Raw genomic sequence first — 22,131 nt, forward strand, 5'->3', positions numbered from 1 at the left:
AGGAAGGGAACAACATTTACTGAGCACCTTCCATGTAGGGTGACTTATGTACATTTTCTCTTCAGCCTTGTGAGGCCCATATTATAGATGAAGGACAATAGCTAGTAAGAGGTGAAACAGGTTTTGTTTGTTTGTTTGTTTCTTTCTTTTTGCGGTATGCGGGCCCTCACTGTTGTGGCCTCTCCCGTTGCGGAGCACAGGCTCCAGACACGCAGGCTCAGCAGCCGTGGCTCACGGGCCCAGCCGCTCCGCGGCATGTGGGATCTTCCCAGACCAGGGCACAAACCTGTGTCCCCTGCATCGGCAGGCAAACTCCCAGCCACTGCGCCACCAGGGAAGCCCGAAACAGAGGTTTGAACTCAGAACTCTTGCCCTTTCTGTCTAGTCTCTCGAAGTAAGGATGGTTTCACTACCAGTCCCTCAAATTGCTACCACCCTCTCTTAACCTGGGAACTCGAAGCCTGATGCTTATATCACATTCTACATTTAGAGGTTGGCTTTAGCACTGAATTCCACTTGCCATCGCTTTTTCAAATGTAAGATAGAGATCCTATAAACATTGTTTGCTCACAGCAATCATTGGTGTAAGGAGTTACCCGGACTGACTTTCAGCTGAATTGTTCTTGAGCACTGGTTTTCAAAGTGTGGTCCCTAACCACCAGTGTGAACATCATTAGAAACTTGTTAAAAATGGCAGATTTTCACACCCAACCCAGATCTACTGAATCAGAATGCTTGGGGTGGAGCCCTACAAGCTATTTTTAAATAAGCACTCCAGATGACTCTGATGCACCCCAGTGCTTAAGCATGAACCAAGTGAACAAAAAGGATAGTTTTAAAAGCCTCTTTCCTGTGAATTAAATTGGAGCCTCTTGGGTAGATTTAGATCTTCCAACATGGCTGTTAACCCATCAGCAGTGGTTGACTGGAGAAATATGGGAAATGATATGCATTAAGTAGGACATTGTTTCAAATGGATGGATCTGTGGTGGATTCCTGAGTAAATTATTACTAGATTATTGACTCAAAATAACGTCAAGGTGTGCAATACTGAACACAGGGCTGCTTATTTTTTAGCAGGAGGTGGTAGTGATTTTCAATTAAGGGAGTTAATACTTTGCATTATTTTTCACAGTATTTTTATGTCATTTAAGATTTCTCATTTCTTCTTTGTGTGGTTGTGAATAATTAAAGCCAGATCTGCTTTATAGTTAGTTAGCAGAGCAGTTCATGATGCAAATGGAACTCGTAAGAGCACCTGGGTTTTGGAATGGTGTTGTAAACAGGCTTCTGTAATGGATTTTTGGATGGCATCAGTGAATTTTTAAAAATTTGAAGTCAGCCTTTGGGAGTTTAGCTACGGACCCTATGCTGAGTCAGTGGTACTGCAGGGAAACCAGTTACAGCTCTGTGTGTGCTAGCCTTCAGCTAGGTAAAACAGTTTTTGCATTTCTCCCTCTTTCTGAAATACAGTCAACCCTCTCCACTACCCCCAACACACGCACAAAGAAAACTGCTCATCTTTCAGTATGCAGTTCTTGTCATTTGGCTCTGTGGAGCCCTTCCTGAACTTTCAGCCTCCTGTGGAATCTATCACTCCTCTCTCCAGGCCCCAGCTACTCTGTACAGACTTCACTATAACACCTCAAGCACTTTAAATGATTGCACTTTTGCTTACATGCCTTTTTTCATTTACTGTGTCTATCTTGAGTACAGAGACTTTATACTTGAGTTGTTTTTATTGCTCTCACTTTAACTTCAGCTTCTATCACAGTACCTTGCACATAATAGGTTCTCAGTGTTTTTGATTAAATATAATAGAATTACAGCTGTTTGGGAAAGAGCTTTGCTGCATGCATGGATGATTATAAATGTCTGATTAGTCAAAGATGAGATTTTTTGGGGGGGGGGTAAAACTTATGACCCTGAAGGGTAGGCCACTCAAGAGATCAAACAACATAGGGGACTTTGTGACCTGGAGCCAGTGACAAAGTGTCACTTTGACCCCTGAGATGGGGCCTCTAGGAAAACTTGGGAATGATACTTGATGAAAAACTGAATTTCAACCTAAATAGTTTAATACTTCTGTGTTGTGTGTGGGCTCTTTACTTGGAACTCCCTGTGTTTGCTTCTTTCTGTACTAATCTCACTTTATTGGTTTGACAAACCTGTGAATTAGGAGGAATTGTTTTCTTACTTTACAGATGGGGAAACTGAGACAGTAAGATTTATATTTTGAAGTTTTAGTACAGCTATTAAGTACAAAATAAGCTACAAGGATATATTGTACAACACAGGGAATATAGCCAACATTTTATTATAACTACAAATGGAGTATAGCCTTTAAAAATTGTGAATCACTATATTGTACACATCACTTGTAGAATATTGTACATCAACTATACTTCAGTAAAAAAAAATAAAAATAAAGTTTTAGTAAGTTCATTATAAGACTAAAGGTCTTTATTGCCCTCTTTGGAATTTACTATGCCATCTGAGATGAAATTGTTAGGTAGATTCACAGAGTCACCCCAGTGAATCTGTAATTCAGAAATCCGAAAATAGCTCCATACAGATAGAACATTAGGAATATATTTGTATCAGCAGGGATGTAGAAATTAGATTCTTCTGAGAGATACACTAACTTATTGATTGATTAATGAACTGGTGATGTGCATCTTTAGTGATTTTTCTCATTCCTACACATTTCTCCTCCAGAGATTCTGATTGTTTCCTTTTATGTGGGTCCTTATCTTTAAGTATAGAGAACATCATATGTACTCTCAGAGATTTGTTTGCTTGTTTGTTCTTTTTTAAACCAAAAAAGAGCTATTGGCCCTTGTGCATCCTTGGAGCCCTTCACAAAGCTCTGTGTTTGGATTAACTGCCGACCCCGTGTGATATACAGAGCATCTGGCAGCTAGGATGGAATTTTCAGCTGTCTCTCTTTGTTATGTCCACAGAAGGAAATGTGAGTTTTATGTTACTACTCAGGCAGTGGTACATTCCTTTTTTGGTCCATGGGATCCACCAATCTGATTGTCGACTTATTTTCTGCCATTCCTGTCATCTTCTTGAACTAGTTAAAAGGCCAGAGGTGATCTTAACTTACCCTCATGACTCTGAATTCCTCTTTGGTCACTTCCTGCATTCTTAAATTCTACTTTGATTAAAGCTTATTAGGTTTTGCCAACATTGTCTGGTTCATCCTATCTTGTGTGGTTAAGGGATCCCAGGCAGCATAATATGAAGGACCTACTACTGTGGGTGTTTCTCATAGCCAGTGTCTCTTCTCCACAAATCCTCATTTTCCATATCTCCATACAATTGGTTCTTTTATCCGTGCCACATGTATGGGTATGATTATAGGTTGTCCATATCTTACTAGGTCTCAGAATTAGAAGTGTCTTCTTTATTATGAGACAAAAGTGGGCATTTTAAGAAATGGTGTGCTGAGATTCCAACTCCAGTCTTCCTGTTGATTATGGGGTTGTGGTCTTGATTTTTCATTTGCTGTAATGTATGTATATGCAGTAGAAGGCAGCAGAAATGCATATTGTATTAAAATAATCTAAGAGCCTCCATTTAAAAAAATTAATTTTTAATTGAAGTATAGTTGATTTACAGTGTTTCAGGTGTACATCAAAATGATTTAGTTATATGTATACATACATACATATACACATACATATATATACACACATATACATACTATGTATATTCTTTTTCGGATTCTTTGCCATTATAGGTTATTACAAGGTATTGAACATAGTTCCCTGGGCTATACAGTAGGTCCTTGTTGTTTATCTATTTTATGTATAGTAGTGTGTGCCTGTTAATCCCAAATTCCTGTTTTTTCCGCGCCCCTACCTCCCACCCCCTTCCCCTTTGGTAACCACAAGTTTGTTTTCCATGTCTGTGGAGCCTCCATTTATTGAGTACCTTCTGGTACTTGCCCACTATGCTATATGTCCTTTCATTTTCTCATTTAATCACGCTAACAACCTCAACTTTTGTCTTTTGTATGTTAAAAGGTGAGGAAATAGGGCTAGAGCACTTCAGCCAGTTGGCTGAGGTCGTGCATCTAGTAAAGGATAGAGTCGGAGTTCACACTAGCCTTTCTTACTTCAGAAGCCGGGCTCCCGATGTCAGTGTACTGCTACTGTGTGTCGGCTCTTAACCTCCATGGTGTGGGAAGAAGTGGGCTGTTGCTGAGGGTTTGTAAAATAAAGGTATTAATGGGATTATTGAAGGCAGAAGGAGACAGTGAAAAGTGGAATTATTTGCAAAGAAGGGAAACTGTTTGGGGACAGACACTAGACCTTCTGTGATAACCATTCCAGTGCGGTACATTGCAATGCGGGCTACTGGTTCTCAAACTTGAACCTGCATGGGAATCACCTGGAGGACTTGTTAACACACAGATTGCTGGGCCACAGCTCCAGAGCTTCTGATTTACTCCGCTTGGGGCAGAGCTGAGAATTTGCATTTCTAATAAGCTTCCGGGTGATACTTTTGGTTCTCGGACAACACTTGGAAAACCTGTGTAGAGAAAAGTGACTCCTTTGTAGGTGTCAAGTAGATATGGTTTTAAATTGCTGCTGTGGTACTAACCAGCTGTAGGAGCCTTAGAGTCTTCATCTGTAAAATTCAGTAGGGTAATACCTGTATTACAGGGTTTTTGTGAGGGTTAAATGTGATTTTTAAAATGACAACAATATCTAGCACTTATTGAATACTTACTAAGTACCAGGTTCTTTGAGAAATGCTTCACATACATCATTTACTCTTCAACCGTTAAATACTGTTGTTCCCACATATAGAGCTCCTAGCACATGGGAGTTGCTCAGTTACCACTCATGCCCTTCCCTGTCCGCATTTAAGAAGGCTGGGAAATGTGTAATGCACCTTAGTTAGATTTTCATAGAGCTAATTTATTTCTTCTTAAAATTTTGACACTTTAAAAGGAAAACTTAACAAAAAAACCAAAAAGACAAATTCTGGATATTTATATGCAGTGGTTTTACCAGTAAGGCTGGATAAGAAAAATGTTGCTATCATCTGAAATGGTAGAATATTTCTTCTTACTACTTTACGGTTTTCAAGTATTGTGGATCGCTTAATGCCCATATAACTATTTATTATCAGTTAGGAAGCTTAACCAGCTTTAAGAAAGCTTTATAATTTACCTTTAAAACTAATCAAGTTTTTAACTCTTTCTCCCTTCCTTTATGGCTGCTTTTCAGAAGGTGTCATAAAGCCAATTTTGCCATCCAGTTACAATCCTTCACCCATAATTAAATAAAACCCCCAAATAGTAAAATTTATTACTTTATTTTGCTTTGTTTGAGAAATAATATATGTTATGAGAAGAGAGTATAAAGGAAAGTAAAAACATGGAGATTCTGAAATGGGGGGATATTTTTATTTACTTGCGAATGAGTGGGGACATTTATTCTGTGTCTGCTGTATGCTAGATACTTGTTAAAATACTAGTACTTAAGGGGATTAAATAGTAACCCTAATCTGTGTAAGGCAGTTGAAGTGGTGCTGGTTTACAGTGAGCACTTGATGAAAGAGCCGTTATTAAATTATTTCAGGCACTTCAAATATATGGATATCCTAACACAGCTTCTACCCTTGTGGAGTTTACAATCTAGCGGTTCCCCAGAAGGACTCGAGGTGGCTCCTAGAAGAGTCACACAGCTGGTGACAACTGAAGCTGGTGTTCTGAGTCATGCGACTTCAAGGCCAGTGAGCTTGCCTCCCAAAGCGATGCCTCCTGTTCTGTATTTGCATCTTCCCTCCTAATCTTGGTGTAGTTGACAGTGTCCCCACTGGCCAGCTTTGAATATCTCTTTTCGTGGTCTCACGGTTTGTTGTATCCTGGGCCAGGAATGAGATCTGAGCAGGTGTGGTTCAACTTGACGAGCTGGGTTCCCCTCCTGAGGCATTGCCCAGACACGTGCCCATTACACAGACAGGGGAGGGATTGGAGAGACCTTGACCTACGTGCAGTGAGTGAGGCATAGTGTGTTAGATCAGGTAAGGTGGCCTTTCCCCTGAGGAAGGAGCCCAGGTGTCTCCTCAGGAAAGCAAGGCAGGGCTTGTTTCATGCTGTCCTCTCTCGGGCCAGTCATCAGTCAGGTGAGAGGAGGATGCGACAGGTAAAGGGAGCAGCATGGCCAGGTAGTGAGTGAGACATGTAGTGAGAGTGAGGCTTCAGCCTCTTGGCATCCTCCTGGTTTGGTATGATTGTGGTGAGTGTGTGGGCAGAGGCTCCGGGAGGGAGGGGAGGCTGGGGAGGTTAGCAAGGGCCAGGCTGTGGGGGCCTTGTCTGCTGCCGGTGGGAGGGACGCACTCCCAAGTTAGGATGTTATCCTGTTGACCGTCTGTGAGTTTCAGGGGAGTAACTTGATCAGATCGTATTTAGGAGACTCTTCTGTGGCCTCCTACTGTGTGAAGGGCTAGCCTGGAAGCCTGGAGACCCAATTTCATAGATGACTTGAGAGGAAAACCAAGAGAAGTGACCAGGGAATATCCAAGGAAGCTAGGTGGATAAGTATGGGAGATGGGTGGAACAGAAGTCAAGCTGATAGATTTTAATTATAGAATGTTCCCACTTGAATCATCTGCTCTCCGGGAGGGCAGAGAAGGAAGAGAAGAATATTCTGTCAAGAATTAATAAAAATCCTTATTGCCTCTGCATTTTAACCAAATATCTGGTCCTGTTAGCAAAGGGGGGCTGTCTCTTGAAGTGGTGACCTAATTACTCTAGCAGTTCCAGAGAGCTGTGTAACATTTGTGAGAGGGTGAGGCTGCTTTTTAAAGCCACCAGCTAACTCCCTTCAACCAATTTAGCTTTGCTTATTAACAAGAATAGACTGAGAGGCAGGGTTGTACATTGAAACAAAAAGCTCATACTCTTAGAATGCTAAAAAACTCTTTATTTTTAAGGAACACTTTCCATTAAGGGGACCATACATTAAATGATTTCCGAACTTTCTGTAATTTTGATTCCTTTTCCAGCTGAAGTTTCAAGATTCTTCCCTGTTGCAGAGAATAGTTCCTAAAACCATTCCATGCAGAGCACTCTACAGACTCATTGAGCGCCATCTGCTGGTTTTATTTTAATGAACCAAATAGGTGGTGCTTGGAAATCTTTAAGTATTTGTGCATATCTTAGTGTTGCAAAATTATGAGGCTGGAAGACAGTATGAACTTTGATCATAATTAGTAGTAGTATTTAAAATAATGGTTTTGCATTGATAAGGGGAATGCTTTTTGGCTGGAATATAGACATATTTGATTAAAAATGAAGGCAGGTTATAGGGATTTCACTGACCCATATCTATATCTGGCAAAAGATTAGCCTGGTTGAAATAAAAACTAACTTCAAATGTCAAATAAAATGGTTACTTGTTTTCTAACATTAAAATCAACCAAAATCTGCTTATATGGAATGAATTTAGTTTATGCCCCAAATTAATAAATTTCACAGTTGACTTTGTTCATGTTTGTTGAGGTGCTTTGAGACATCTTTCAAGGAAAGTGTTATGAAAAGGGCTTTGCTGGCCAGTCTGGAGAGTGGCCTTTCTTCTGAGGGGAATGGAAGAGTATCTGAATATTTTTCCACTTGAGAGAGAGATGGGTAGAGTCCCTAGGGTAAAAAAACAGGGATGATGCTGTTTTGTTCTCTTCTCGTCACTGGCCCTTTTGAGCCTTAGTTATATTTTATGTGACTGTTTAAGGACCACTGAGCTAAAAATTTGGCATAGCCAGAGCGTTAGATTTACGGTCTTTTAATTTCTCATCTCGTCATCTTAAGTGTTTAAATGGGTTGAGGAGAGAGACGCAGATTGTTCACAGGAAGAAAGTGCAGTTAGGAATTCATTCATTCATTCATCCAACATTTATTGAGCACTTAAAACAACCAGCTGTACTTTTAGGCCATGATATTGCATTGAGTAAAGCAAATGTGCTGCCTGACCTCATGCAGCTTACATAATAGTTGGGAGGAGAAGAGGGAATCAGGACAATATGTAAATAAATATATACTCTTAGAATTTTATGTATGTAAAATATGCACTGAGTGTGTATATATAAACTCATGTACACACATAAACGTAAATATATGCGTCAGAGAGTAAAAATTGCTATGGGGAAAAAACACAGGGCAAGCTAAGGAGAGTTGGGGCCGGGGAGTTCCATATTTCATTTAGGATGCTCAGGGAAGACCTCACTGATAAGGGGACATTTGAAGAATAATCATTAATGTTATATAAAAGTTGTTTATGATTTTCTTATTTGATCTTTCAACAATGTGTAGAAAGTACATGGGGGAAGTAATGTTGTTAAGCCTTCCATGGCTCCCCTTGCACTAGTATAAAGGCCAGAATCCTTGGCATTTCTTTGTGAACTCGTCTCCTGCTTACTGTTCTCTACGCTCAAGCCATAGCGTGTTACTCCTCAAACGGGCCATGGTTGTTCAAAGCATGTAGGCGTGGACTAGGCAGACAAAGGATGAAGTCTTTCCAAGGAGAGGGAACGACAGTGATTCTTTTAAAACGTGAATCAGATTATGTCACTCTTTTCAGAACCTTCCAGTGGCTTAGCATCACACTCCGGGAAAAAATCCAAACTCCATCCTCATCTCCTGTCCAGTGTTATTCACTTGCTCTTCCAGGCTGGCTTTTGTTCTGTATACATGCCAAGTTTATACTTGTCTTCCAGTTGCTGTTCTCTCGGCCTCGAACACTTGTAACTTGCTTCTTCATTCAGGTTTCTGCTCAAATGTGAATTAGCCCGTAGTAGCCTTTCCTCACCAGCCTACCTGAAGCAGCCTGTCACGCCCACTTCAGACACACCTTAATCCCTCATGCTGCCTTATTCTTTGTGATAGAACTTTCCCTCTGATGTTATTTTTTATAATTTGGTTGTCTTACCTGCTAAAACATAAGCTCTATGAGGCCAGAAGCCTTGTCTCTTTCATGTTTATTCCCTAATTCTTAACAGTGTTTGACACATGTTTGATGATCAATAAATATTGTAATGAATAAACCCATTTTGCTGACAAACAAAATGAGTTTCAAGTGGTTATTTATCAGGTCTATAAAACAACCAGCTATACTTAGCTATTAAGTGATTCTGACCTTACTCCCGTGCCAGCGTTTTTTCCTACTTCACTGCCCTTTGTGGTTGCAGATACTCTGTTAGTGAGTAACATGTTACGTTGAAGAAATAGTGGATGCTAAATAATATTGATTTGCGTATGTGTGGGCGCATTTGTGCGTGCTCTCTCTCTCTCTCTCTCTCTCTCTCTCTCTCTCTCTCTCTCTCTCTCTCTCTCGCACACACACACACACCTGTGTGTGTGTGCTAGTGCTTTGTGATGGTGTTAGTTGCCCAGAAAATGGAAGCCACTGTGAGAACCATACAAGTTACTTTGGGGAAATATTAAAAAACCAACAGAACCGAACAGCCCTATCCAGTGATTTGGGTTTGGGATTTTTTTTTTTCTTTCTGGTAAGTCTCCTGTTTTTAGCCTGATGGCAACAACATCATGATTTATGTTAGTTCTTATCTTAAAGGCACTCAGGGTACTACTTTGCCATAACTGTGCCTTATAAACTCACCTATTATTTCCCTACCTAGAACACTCCAGTAAATTAGGCAGCACAAATGTAACTCTTGTGTCCTTCTGTAATTAAAGTTTGTGGTATTCTCCTTTTGAATGAATCCCAGTGTAAAGAAGGCCAAATGCAGTTTGGGGTGCTCACAAAGATAGAAATACAAGATTGCTATTTCTTTGAGGTTTGCTAATATTATATATATATATTTTTTTTTCTTTTTTTTAAGCTTCATTACATCCAGTGTTTAAAACCCCTCTGATCTGGCAGCTGTTTCCTGAATGATTTTTGGATTCGTTTAGTTTGTAGCCTCTTTCACCTCCTCCCACACCCCTGTCCACTCACTTCAACCACCATCTCTTTCAGAGGGAGTTCTTGTTCCTCTGGCTCCTTCCAGTGGCCTGTGTTTGAGATGACCCCGTGCGAAGCCTCCCTCCCCTGACTTTTGCTCAGTCTTGTGTCCAGTGCTTCCTCTAATTCCTACAGTACCTGAACCTTGCTTTTCCAGCAAAATTATTGTGGCTGAATTACTACTTCATGTGTCTCTTTCTCCCTTGAAAAGCTATGAACTCCAAGAGAGCAGAAATTGTCTTGTCTTCATATGCTTGGTATCTACTGTAGTATCCTACCCAAATGCTCAACCAATCTTTAGTTAAGTGAAGGAGGTGATAAGCAAGACAGACTTAGTGTTTGGCTTATTTGTAGCATTTTATGTTTTGTCTTTTAAAAGGATGAAATGTTTTTGGTTCAGCCCAGCAAACACTGAGCCCTGCTGTATGTCAGGCCCTTTGAAGAGATGTTGAGTGTACAGAGATCAACTAGATAGTCAAAGATGAACTAGGTAGTCTCTTCCCCACCTTCACTGTAAATGGCTAAGCTTTCAGAAGGTATGTTCCTGCCTGGGGTGATCTGTCCTGAGCCATGAGCAGCACTGGGCACAGCCATTTCTCCACAGAGGCCTTCCTAGTATACCCCACAAGGCAGATTTTGGGCACCCATCTCCTCCTCTGCAACTAGAGACGCTGGGTGTTTATGCTAATTATAGCACTTACCCGGTGGTATTCTGTCGATATGCATGTCTGTCTAGGCCTCTGGAGGGCAGGCAACAGGAAGTATTTATAATTCTAGTACCAGTTCATAGCAGAGACAAACTATATTAAATAGAGGCACTTCGTGCTTGTTTAGCATGAATGGATGAATAACTTAAGGCTTTACTAATGGGAACAGAACAGAAAGGAAGGTAAAGAACACATTAATATTGGGCCATTAAATATCTTTCAACTATTTAACTTATCTACTTGATGGATGGACTAAAATAAAAATTTTATACTAGCAGTAAAAAATTATGAAATAACAAAGTAAAATAAACTAAAGGAAGTGTTTAAAGTAATAAAATATTTTCAAATATTTTAAGGCTCATTTACATATAACATTAATGTTTAGTATAATATTCATATTTTCAAATATTCATATTTTCAAAATAGCCCCAATACTAATGGTTAGCAGTCCTATTATATGTGATAGCAATAAGTCATTGGAAAATCCTTTAACTTTCATTAATTCAGTACAGATCAACAATTATATTTTGCCCAGATCATATCATCCCCAAAGACTTTTTGTAGTTACTGAGGGTATTGTTAACAAGATGGTTAAAATAAAGAGAAATTTGAAATATTTTAGCTGGTGGGAAATTAACTGCATCATGAATCTAGGAAATGATATTTATTTTAGTTATGAGTTCTCTGGAATACTCAAAATGAGAAAATCTAAGTATTTTAAGTTTTTGGCTAAAGAGGGCTCACTTGTGGCTGCCATTAACAAAGAGAAATATGGTAAGTCTCATAATCTTTCTTGATGGCATTTGAGTTTGAGTTCCTTTTGGGTCCAAAGGATCCTATTTCTGGGGTTGAGGCACGGGAATAGGTAGATGAATAGTATGTTGTGAAAAGACCCATTTAAGGCTGGAGAAAAATGAAACAGTTCTGTAGTTTGCTGCTTTTCTGTCTTTGGATCTCTCCTCCCTTGTGTGTTCTGAGGATTGCTTAAAAATCATTCCTTTTAAAACTGCAAGTCCTTTAATCCTTGCCTCTTTTAGCATCACTGATCCTCTGTTCCCTGTTTTCTCCTCTTATCTGGCTGGCCTTTCCCTGCTTGGTTTGTTTCTCCCTGCCCTCCCCTGAAGGAACCCGGGGTCTGGTCCTTGGCTCTCTGTTATGGTGGAGACTTCATTGATGGTCAGGGCTTCTTAGTGCAGGTTGACTCTCAGATCTGCCTCACCAGCCCAGACCTTTTCTGACAGCCTGTCCTGCTAACTACCTCTTGGATGTATAATATCTACAATTTCCCATCCTGTTGGTAGATGAAACTTGACATTTAGAGCTTATTATTCTCTTTCTCACAAATCATTCCCATACCCGCTCCCTTTTTTCCTTAGAGAGATACTCCCTTTTCTGTTAACGTTGCTTAATGTTTACTCTCTTCCTATCTTTGTTCAGCCCCCATCGTCAGTTATCATATTTCATCAAATTATTTTCAACCACATGCCTTTCTCACATTTATTTCTTTTTATATCATCTTGGTACTATAGCAGTTTAAGCCCATTTTGCTTCCTCACACTATGTTTTTGTAATATTTTCCCCAGATGGTTTCCCTGCCTCTATTCTCTTTTTCCTTCTTAGGATACTGCTGTGAGATAAACCTTTCTAGAACATTTGCTGCTTTTAGCATGTCACCCTCCACTCTTTGACCTCCCAATTTTCTCCCAGTACATACCACACAAGGCTGTGTTTTTTTTTCTTGCCTACACACAGGTTCAAGTATGAATCTTTTGGCTTGCCGTTAATATGCTACGTAAACTGATCTCTGCTACCTTTGTTCATTCATATAGTTAGTGAAAAGCTTCCTGTTGCTACATAGGCATTGTGTGAAGTGCCCCAAAAGACACAGTTCTTGCTTTCCATAAGCTTCAGATGGTGATGAGAAGTATGTACGATGTAGTGGGCTGAGTGTACACTTCAACACACTCTGGCTCTGTCACACATCCTTGGGTCCAAGCAGCCGGTGTGCCTAGGTTTGAGTTTACCCCAAATGTAAGCGTGTCTCCTGCCTGCTCTCTCCTTCAGCACCTCCGGATACTTCTGTCTCCCTTGTTTCCGGCACCCTCTTCCTTTTTCCTACCTAATACGGGACGTGTCCACAGCCTCTCTTTCTCTTTTATGGCCTGGACCATTTTGAAGAATACAGTACCCCTGTTCTACCTATAGACCTTTTGGTGTCTGTCACTTGCTGGCTATTGAACATGTGTTTCTTCTACTGATAATTGCCTCTTTGCACATTTCTCCTTTCTGCCACTTAACTCTGTCTCCTGCACTTAACCTTAGTGTCAGAATTGTGGAAAGAATACAGACTTTGGAATCCTGCTTGGGTTTGAATCCCAGCTTTAGCCCTTTCTAGCTTTGTTCTTAGACAAGACATTAAAAATCTTCTGGGTTACAGTTTTCTCATCTCCAAAGCAGAGGTAAAGATACTCACCCTGCGGTGTTTGCAAAGCAGCTGGTTCTGCCTCCGACCTGAAGAAAATGGTTGTAGTGAGCCTGTGTCCCTTTCTCCTGTCACCAATCTCCTGTCGTGTTTATTGTTTATAGAATACTAATTTGTGATTAAAATGGTTGCTGCGTTGTATTAGTTATTTTTCCTCTGTTGTTGGGTAAGAGACAGTTGTACAGGGGTGAGGACAGGCTCCATGCTCTCAGCTTGGGGTGGAGTGCCCATGGAACTTTATAAGCAAAGTTTGCTGTTGGTATAGAGCTTTGTCCACATCTGTGATGATAGAGCATAACATATCCCCAGTCCTTAAGTCCTTTAAAGCCTTTTGAATTAAACATTTTTTTCCTTATCTTTATGTTCTTAAAACTTTATGTGTGGAAATAATTTCAAATTTATAAAAAGTGGTAAAAAACAGTACAAAGAATACCTAGATATTAGTTACTCAGGATTACACCTGTTAACATTTTACCCCATTTGATTTATCATTTGCACTCTCTAGCTAAAAACCTAGATACATCCACAGTGTTTCCTTTACTATCTGTCAGTAAGGTGCGTATAGCCTGGCCTTTTATCCCTGAAGTGCTTCAGTCTGAATTTTCTAAGACTGGAGCTTCTCTCTTATAAATCACAGTAGGGTTAATTACTGGTTTTTAGTTGTCATGCCTCTTTTAGCCTTCTTTAATATGGGACATGTCCACAGCCTCTCTTTCTCTTTTACGGCCTTGACCATTTTGAAGAACACAGTACCCCTCTCCTTTTTAATAGAATGTTTCTCATTTTTTATTTGTCTCGTGCTTCCCTATGGTTAGATTGAGGTTTTGTGTTCCTGGTCAGAGTAACGCATAGGTAATTTTATGTCCTTCTCAGGGTATCACATATGGAGGCACACAGTATTCATTTATCTCTACTGAGGATGTTTATTTTGATTATCTGGTCAAGGTTTTGGTAGATTTATTCCCTGAATAGATACTGCTTTTTTTCTTCCTTGTAACTTGTTAGAAGTCTGGGGGGGAGACACGTTTAAGACAGTATACATATCTTGTTAACTCATCAGAATTTCCCCCTAAGTTGAGCATTCACTGAAAATTTTTGCTGGAATCAATTTCTACCATTGTGATGCAGAATGACAGTTTTACTACTTCAGCACTTTTCCCACTTTGACTGTCAGGCTTCATCATTGCACCATACATAAGAGTTCTCGCTTTTCCTCTTTCTGTCTATTGTTAATATAGATTCATGACGTCCTTTTTTTTATTGTTTATAATTCATTACTGTTCTTAATTGACAGTTTGGTCTAAAACTGGTCCCAGATTTGGCCAGAGGAAGCTACCTCAATGTGCAGCATGGCAGCATGTCCCCATCCTTTTTTTTTTTTCTGTCAAAACAAGATGTTCCCTTATTTTCTGTCAATTTGCTTATTTTCTGTCAAAACAAGATGTTCCAGTCTCATCTTGTACATACACTGACCTAGACCTGGAAACAGCCATTTCTTTGAGCAGCCTTGGTTCCTTTAAGTGGAGAATGCTATCAGTGACCAAGATCTGAGCATTAGGTTATGCTCATTGCTACTGGGTGTCCCTCTGTGGTGTGAGGCTCTAATGAAATTAAAAACTAGCTGCCCTGCGTTTCCAGAGGATAGACTTTGCATTTCCGACAGTGGAAAAGCTATAGCTGACTGTCAGTCTTTGGTTGCTTTAGGAAATTATTATGCAAAATGGTATGTCAGTTGCCTGTGCTCTTGTATTTAAAGGCGAGAATGAAGCTGATTGCATGGATGCATGTAGTATCTGAATTATACAAGGACTCACTTTGGAGTTATTCTTTTGGTACTATAATATTTACCACCTCATGGAAAGATAATACTTTGGAGTAATGCTCAGTATTTACTTAGTATTGCTTAACTTTCTTTGTTTCACTTTTCCCTTATGATTGTTGGGTATAAATCTTGTCATTTTGGCAAACTGGGAAATTGATTTGGGAAGACCTGTAAACCTCCTTTAAGATTCTTGAATAAAAGCTAGTTATTGTTATAACTTCATCATTCTGGGATCCTGCAAGAATATCTGTACTAAATATTTATGTCTGCAAGATATAAAAATTAGCCTCAGAAATGTAACTTAATTTTGCACCTTATAACTTTGAATATCTGATCATATAAATTATTTGAAAAATTTTTTCTTGGAAACTTCTTATTTTAAAATAATTTCAAATTTACAGAAAAGTTAGAAATCCCATATACCCTAAACCCAGATTCACCAGCTGTTAACACTCTACCTCATTTGCTTAATCATTATCTCTCATTTTTTACCCTGAATCATTTGAGCGTAACTTGTAGACATGCTCCTTTACCCCAAATACTTCATTGTGTATTTCTTAAGAACAAGGATATTCTCTTACATAACCACAGCACAGCTACCAAAACCAGGAAGATTTTAACATTGGTACAGTGTTAAATGTGTAAACCTCATTCAAATCTGGACACTTGTCCCGTTAATGTCCTTAATAGCAATTTGTTTTTATTGTTCAGGGTCCAGCCCAGGATCATGTATCACATTTAGTTGGAAAGTCTGTTCAGTCTCCTTAATCTGGAATAGTACTTCAGTCTTTGTTTTTCATTAGTGACATTCTGGAAGAGTACAGGCCAGTTTTTTTGTGTGTGTTTGTTTTTTAAGTTTTATAGAAGGCCTCTCAATTTGGGTTTGTCTGATGTTTTCTTCTGACTAGGTTGAGGCTGTGCATTTTTATTAGGAACACTTAAGTGATGCTGTGTCCTCAGTGGGTGGGATCAGAAGACATGTGATGTTAGTTCGTTTCGTTATTTGTGTTGTTAACTTTTGATCACTTGATTCATATGGTATGTGCCAGGTTTCTATCTTTCCCTTTGTAATTTATAAGTGAGCAGATTATTTTTAAAAGTAAGTTTTTTCTTTTTAAAATAATCCATCTTTATTTTTAAAAATTGGAAAACCAAAGCACAAAGTAAATTAAAATTGGCCTCAATTACTACCTAGGAATAACTACTATTAAAGTTTTGGGGTCTCCTTTTCTTTCTTTTCCAATATGTGTTTTGAGCACCTGCTACTTATTATTCTAGACAAAGGGAATAAGTGAGTAAAACGTGTTCTCATGGGGCTTACATTCTGGTAAATAATAATAGCTATCATTTTTTTAAATTGAGATATAATTAACATATAACATTGTATGAGTTTGAGGTATACAACATAATGATTTGATATATTGCAAAATGATTACCACAGTAAGTTTAGTTAACATCCATCACGTATAGTTACAGATTTTTTCTTGTGATGAGAACATTTAATATTTATTCTCTTAGCAACTTTCACATGAACAATACAGTATTGTTAACTAGTTAACTGTAGTCATCATGCTGTACAGTACATTATAACTATCATTTATTGAACATTTATTATGTGCCAATGCACTGCTGTAGGTGCTTTGCTTTTATCAATCATTTAATTCTTAAAACAACCTTATGAGGTAAGTGTGATTGTTGCTCTCTTATGGCAGAGAATTTAGTATACCCCAGGTTAAACAGCTGCAAAGTGATGTGCCATACTGTGATTCAGGCAGAGACCATCCTCTTAACTACTGTGGTATGGTAACAAGTTATAAGCCAAGTCTGAAAGTTAGAAAACAAATTAAGGTGGTGATTCTGTTGAACTCTTGGGAACAGAACTATGGCAGCATTGTTGTCTATACCTGAGATGCTTTGTACTTGCCTAGGGTTTTCTCTTACTCCTCCACTCTTACTCCGTGTAAGCAGTGACCTCTCTTGATTGGGCCTCCCTAACGAAATTCTCTTACTTTCCCCCTCTTCCATTCTACTGACCTGTTCTCAATCATGTGACGGTTAAAAAGAAAAAAACCAAACCAAACCCTGATTTGTAGTATTTGCCAATTTCAGTGGTGTAAATATACCCATAATCGTTGACTTCAAGATATCAATGCCACATCACTGAACACAGAATTGGCAAGAGGTGTGTTGGGAAAAGATGTGCAGTAGCACATCATTATAACAGATACAACAGATGTAAACCTCAAGAGCGTAGATAATAGTAAGATGTGGCAAAAGATTCAAATGTGATGTTTCGAGTATTTATTACATCTCTTTTTAATTTATTTAATTGTAAGCTTGTATCATTTTTTTTTTTTTTTTTTTTTTTGCGGTACACGGGCCTCTCACTGTTGTGGCCTCTCCCTTTGTGGAGCACAGGCTTCGGACGCGCAGGCTCAGCAGCCATGGCTCACGGGCCCAGCCGCTCCGCGGCATGTGGGATCCTCCCGGACTGGGGCACGAACCCGGGTCCCCTGCATCGGCAGTCGGACTCTCAACCACTGCGCCACCAGGGAAGCCCTCATTTACTTTTTAATAATGGCCGTTTAACACCTGGCTTGCAGAAATCCTGAAAATATGATGCGCTCTGGCAAGCCTGTACAGGCCAGCTCCAGCATGCCACTGCAGTTATCTTGCTGCTGACTGCCCACCTTCAGGAGCCTCATGACTGACACTGTCTTGCTGTCTAAGAGATCAGTGCTATCCCTTCTTCTATCATTCCTCCCACAAAACTCCCTATCTCATTCCTCTAATCTCCACCTAACATCTTCCCTGTTTCCAACGCCTTGTTTGCCCCACACTGTAAGTCACTCTCTCCCATCCCTCAGATGCTCTTCTCTTCCTGATTTCATTTTTTTCCCCAAATCAAGTTACTGTCCCCAGTTAAAGGAAGGCCCCAGACACAACTAATGTCTTGGGGCATGGAGAGTCTCTCAGCAAGATGGTAGGTCTAATGCAGAGAGAGAATCCTTGATCTAGAAAAGGAAGATCTATTCTTAGATTTCCAGGTTAGAAATCTTAGTGGAAATAATATATATTTTTTTACTTATTAATAAGTACATAAAGGTGATTTCAGTACTGTTAATAAAGTCCCCAAGATAGGGACTTATATACAAGTCCAAAAGTATAATTCTAAATAGTGTCTGAAGTCAGTGATAATTCTCTTGTACCGACTGTGCTATTCCTGTGTTAGGGTGCTTTGGAGCTTTCCAGTTCAGCAGTCCTAGTAAGTTACAGCTTATTTGTAGTTCATTCTGACTTCTTACAACAGATTGGAACCCCTACCATATACAGGGGGCTACACAGAGTACTGGGGAAAAATAAGAAAGAGACACTCAGGGCTATAGGAAATACTTTGAATTTGGTCTTCAGAATCAACCTGCTGGAGCATTTCTGTTACTAGACTTGATCCCAAGTTTGACTTCATGATTTTTGGTTTTTATTATTTAGTGAAACACTACCTGCTGCTCCTTTCTGCTGCTGGCCATTAAGTTGTGGCCACAGGGAACCATGGTTCTCTAATAGGCTTTATTACTGCTAAAGTGGAAAGGAAAAAAATGTTTTAAGTAATGGGAATTCTCTCCCCTATTTAATGTTAAAATGGCCTGGCTTTCTCTAAATTGGATTTTCCATAATGCATCATTAAGGTTTACACAGTACTAAACCTCAGTGCTTTAAAATCTTTTGTTTATGGTTACCACATGAATTATATAATGTTTATGATTGGGAGAATGGTAATTAGGACTGTATTTCATAGAATAAATTTAATTTAGCCAGTGACCTCAATTTTTAAAAATGTATAAAAATTGCTAGAAGAATATTTGCAAATAAAGGACGAAGATGTCTTAACTTCTAAATAGTTGCAGAGTCACGGGCAGAGTTACTGGCACAAGATTTATGTCTGATTCCGTGGGCTTAAGGGAGGGGTGGATAAAGAAGAGTAGCGATTCCAGATGGTCAGGAAACACAAATTGTTGGAAAAGCGCCCCTCCCATCCTCATAGATTAAGAATATTATCCTAGGCTGAGTGGTGAATATGCTTCAAGAATTCTCACATATTAGCTGTAAGAAGAGAAGGTATTATCTCCATTTATATAGTCAAGGAACCTGAGACTTAGAGGATTTAAGTAAAGTCTTTGTAGATGGAATTTAAACCCAGATTTGTCTGGAGCCCAAGCTCTTTGCACTCTACCACTTCCAGGCCAGCTCTGTTAGAGGCTCTCCATGTTTGATGGAGAATGGGTGGACTTGGCAGTGATTCTGTGGGATGTAGAGTTTAGAGAGTTATTGCTGCAAATGGAACACAGAGGTTAAGGGGCATTCTGAGTATAAGGATGTAACTGTTTAATATACTTCCTCCATCCTCTCTGCCTTATTTTTAGATTTTCCTGGAATTTTTACAGAGCTTTTTTTTTTTTTTTTTGCGGTACGTGGGCCTCTCACTGCTGTGGCCTCTCCCGTTGTGGAGCACAGGCTCCGGACACGCAGGCTCAGTGGCCATGGCTCACGGGCCCAGCCGCTCCGCGGCATGTGGGATCCTCCTGGACCGGGCTACGAACCCGCGTCCCCTGCATCGGCAGGTGGACTCCCAACCACTGCGCCACCAGGGAAGCCCTCCAGAGCTTTTCTAGGGAGCTATTTTACATTCTTAAAAATGTTTTTCCCCAAGTGAATGTACCATTATCTTGTTGGTTTACTTATTTGTCTAACCATCTCCACTAAAATGTAAGCTTAAAGAGGACAGAGATCTTATTTTCAGTTTGTTTTGTATTCTCAATGCCTAGAATACTTCCTGGCACATAGGGGCTCAATCGGTATTTATATTTGTATAAACTCACTAGAATGGGCACAGTTTAGATGATACATTTGATTTCCCCTTAAATTTGATGTTTTCTAAAGATAAGCTCCCAAGAGGAACCTTACTAATGCAAATTTGCTCTCTCTTCCCTTTTCCTAGGGCGATTGTGTTGTTACTGTACTGCTCGCTGAAGAGGACAAAGTTGAGGATGATGTAGTGTTTTACTTGGTATTTTCGGGTTCCACCCTCCATCACTGTACAAGTACTCGGAAGGTCAGTTCTGATACGCTGGAGACCATTGCTCCTGGTAAGTATTTGAGTGGAATCTTTACTAGCCTTTATTTATTCTGTGTTCTGGTATAGAGTAATCAGGGTGATAGAACTATTGTTAGATCTTTGTTTTAAATACATTTTAAAGTATTATATTTCTTGCTTATTGCACAAAAATCTGAGCCTAACTAGAAATAATTGAAATAAAATGGTGTCATAAATTGAAAGACAGTAATTAAAATCAGCAAAAATATTAATTTATTGGAATGTGGAAGAACTAAAACACATTTGAAAGATAAAAGTTCATGTGGTTACTATGGTGTGACTGCATATTTGATTCTGAATATCATTGTGGCAAAAGCAAAGGTAAAATACATTTAGTAACACATTCCTCAGTATCCGTGAGGGAAAGACTAAAAATCTTCTGTAAAAGCCAAACCTTCCCCAAATTAACAGATTATAGTTCATGGTGAAATGAATACGTAATCACTATTGCATTTATCCATTTAACAGAATTAAAAGGAAAATATTTACTTTTAAAAATTCTTTATAAAGTCATTATTAAGTCATTGCTGTTTCCACCAGAAGCGGCTGATAACTTTGACTGTCTTTTGACCCACCCCAGGTATCTGAAGGTGTATTGATTCGTGTTCGGAAATGAGCTTCTTCTTTCTTTAATTGACCTTGCTTCAAAGTTAATAATTGGTTAATTTTCATCAGAATACAAAAGAGGGCACATTTAGGGGGAACCCCTAAAAATGTTGACAGTTGACAGTTGAACCATTTGCCTTTAGAGAATAAAATGGATTTAGTTCTTGTTGAAACATTTCCTGTAACCAGTGATTTTATGTAACTCTGATTCCACTTTGTTGAAATAGATGATGTAAAAAAACTATTAGTTTATCAAGCACTTTCAATATCTGGTCTTGCTGGTATTAGATCAGATTGTCAGTTTTTGGTTGCTCCTGTGCTATTTTCCATACATTATCTTCATGTCTGATGCCTACCAGATCCTGGAAGTTAAACCACATTCAAGAACTGAGATTATGACAGTTGAAAGCTGTATTTATCCTCCTACTCGACAAAAGTGATTTTGAAAATACAGGATTTAAAGATTCTTGGCAATTTCTATGTATATTCCCCCCAAACTATTAGGGATAGGAAATTTAGCTAGGAGTTCAGGATAGGTACTGATTTTTTCCCTAAAGAGTATTAAGTATCCTTCTTTGTAACTTAAAGCTCTAGTCTTGTTTCCTGTGAAGTATATCATGTCAGAGAGGCTGATCTGGAACTTGACGTCTGCTCCAGCAGGTGCCATCCAGTGTCACCACTGGTAAACATTTCTTATGTGTGGGTGACTGTGAGAAACAGACCGTCAGCTAGGTAGAATCAGTCAGTCCCTGACTGGGCTCTTATTAGGAAGGGAATGGAGGTAATTTTTATAGACTTATTCTTTTCCTGATTTAGAAATGCTTTAGCAGTTTAAGTTTGTGTGTGTGTGTGTGTGTGTGTATGTGTGTGTATGTGTATATGTTTGTGTGTGCATATATATATAGAGAGAGCAAGAAAGCGTGCAAGTAGACATAAGGAGAATGTTCGAGGAAGGCCGGCTATTACAAGGGCATAGCCCTGTGCCCTCACTGCCGTCCTCAGTCACAGGTGCCAGCAGAGTCCAGCCTCCTGGTGGAGAGGGATGTGCCTGGTGGCTCGTATACCTTCAGTGACGAGGTACTTAAATTAGTGTGGACTGCAAGCAGTTACTCTCCTCGGGTTCTCAGACCCACGGTACTTGTATGACAGCCAAGAGCTCTAGGTTTGTACCACATCCTTGTATACTGTCCCCAGCCTACTGTTTTGGAACTTTAGTTCCCATGTCTTCTCTTGCCTTTGGTCTAACACTTCTTCAGTCTATTTCAGGCCCCCCTCTTTTCCAGCCCCACCCATCTCTGGGTGTCCTTTGGTACTGACTGACTCTGAGTGCCCTAGACCTGTTGACTCCAGCCAACCAGAATGGGCATTGTATTCTGCTCTTT

At 39.5% G+C, this 22,131-nt stretch overlaps 1 protein-coding gene across 1 annotated transcript in view; it reads left to right on the plus strand.

The window, feature by feature from the left end:
* LOC103076448 (A-kinase anchor protein 13-like) overlaps positions 1 to 22,131 on the plus strand; it is a 34,255-nt gene that overhangs the window by 962 nt on the left and 11,162 nt on the right. The window contains exon 2 of the mRNA XM_007455873.1: positions 19,988 to 20,135. Within this exon, the coding sequence (XP_007455935.1) occupies positions 19,988 to 20,135 (148 nt within the window). The remainder of the gene's footprint in view (positions 1 to 19,987; positions 20,136 to 22,131) is intronic.

The sequence above is a fragment of the Lipotes vexillifer genome, unplaced genomic scaffold, assembly GCF_000442215.2.
Source record: "Lipotes vexillifer unplaced genomic scaffold, Lipotes_vexillifer_v1.1 scaffold983, whole genome shotgun sequence".
In the NCBI taxonomy this organism is placed as follows: domain Eukaryota; kingdom Metazoa; phylum Chordata; class Mammalia; order Artiodactyla; family Lipotidae; genus Lipotes; species Lipotes vexillifer.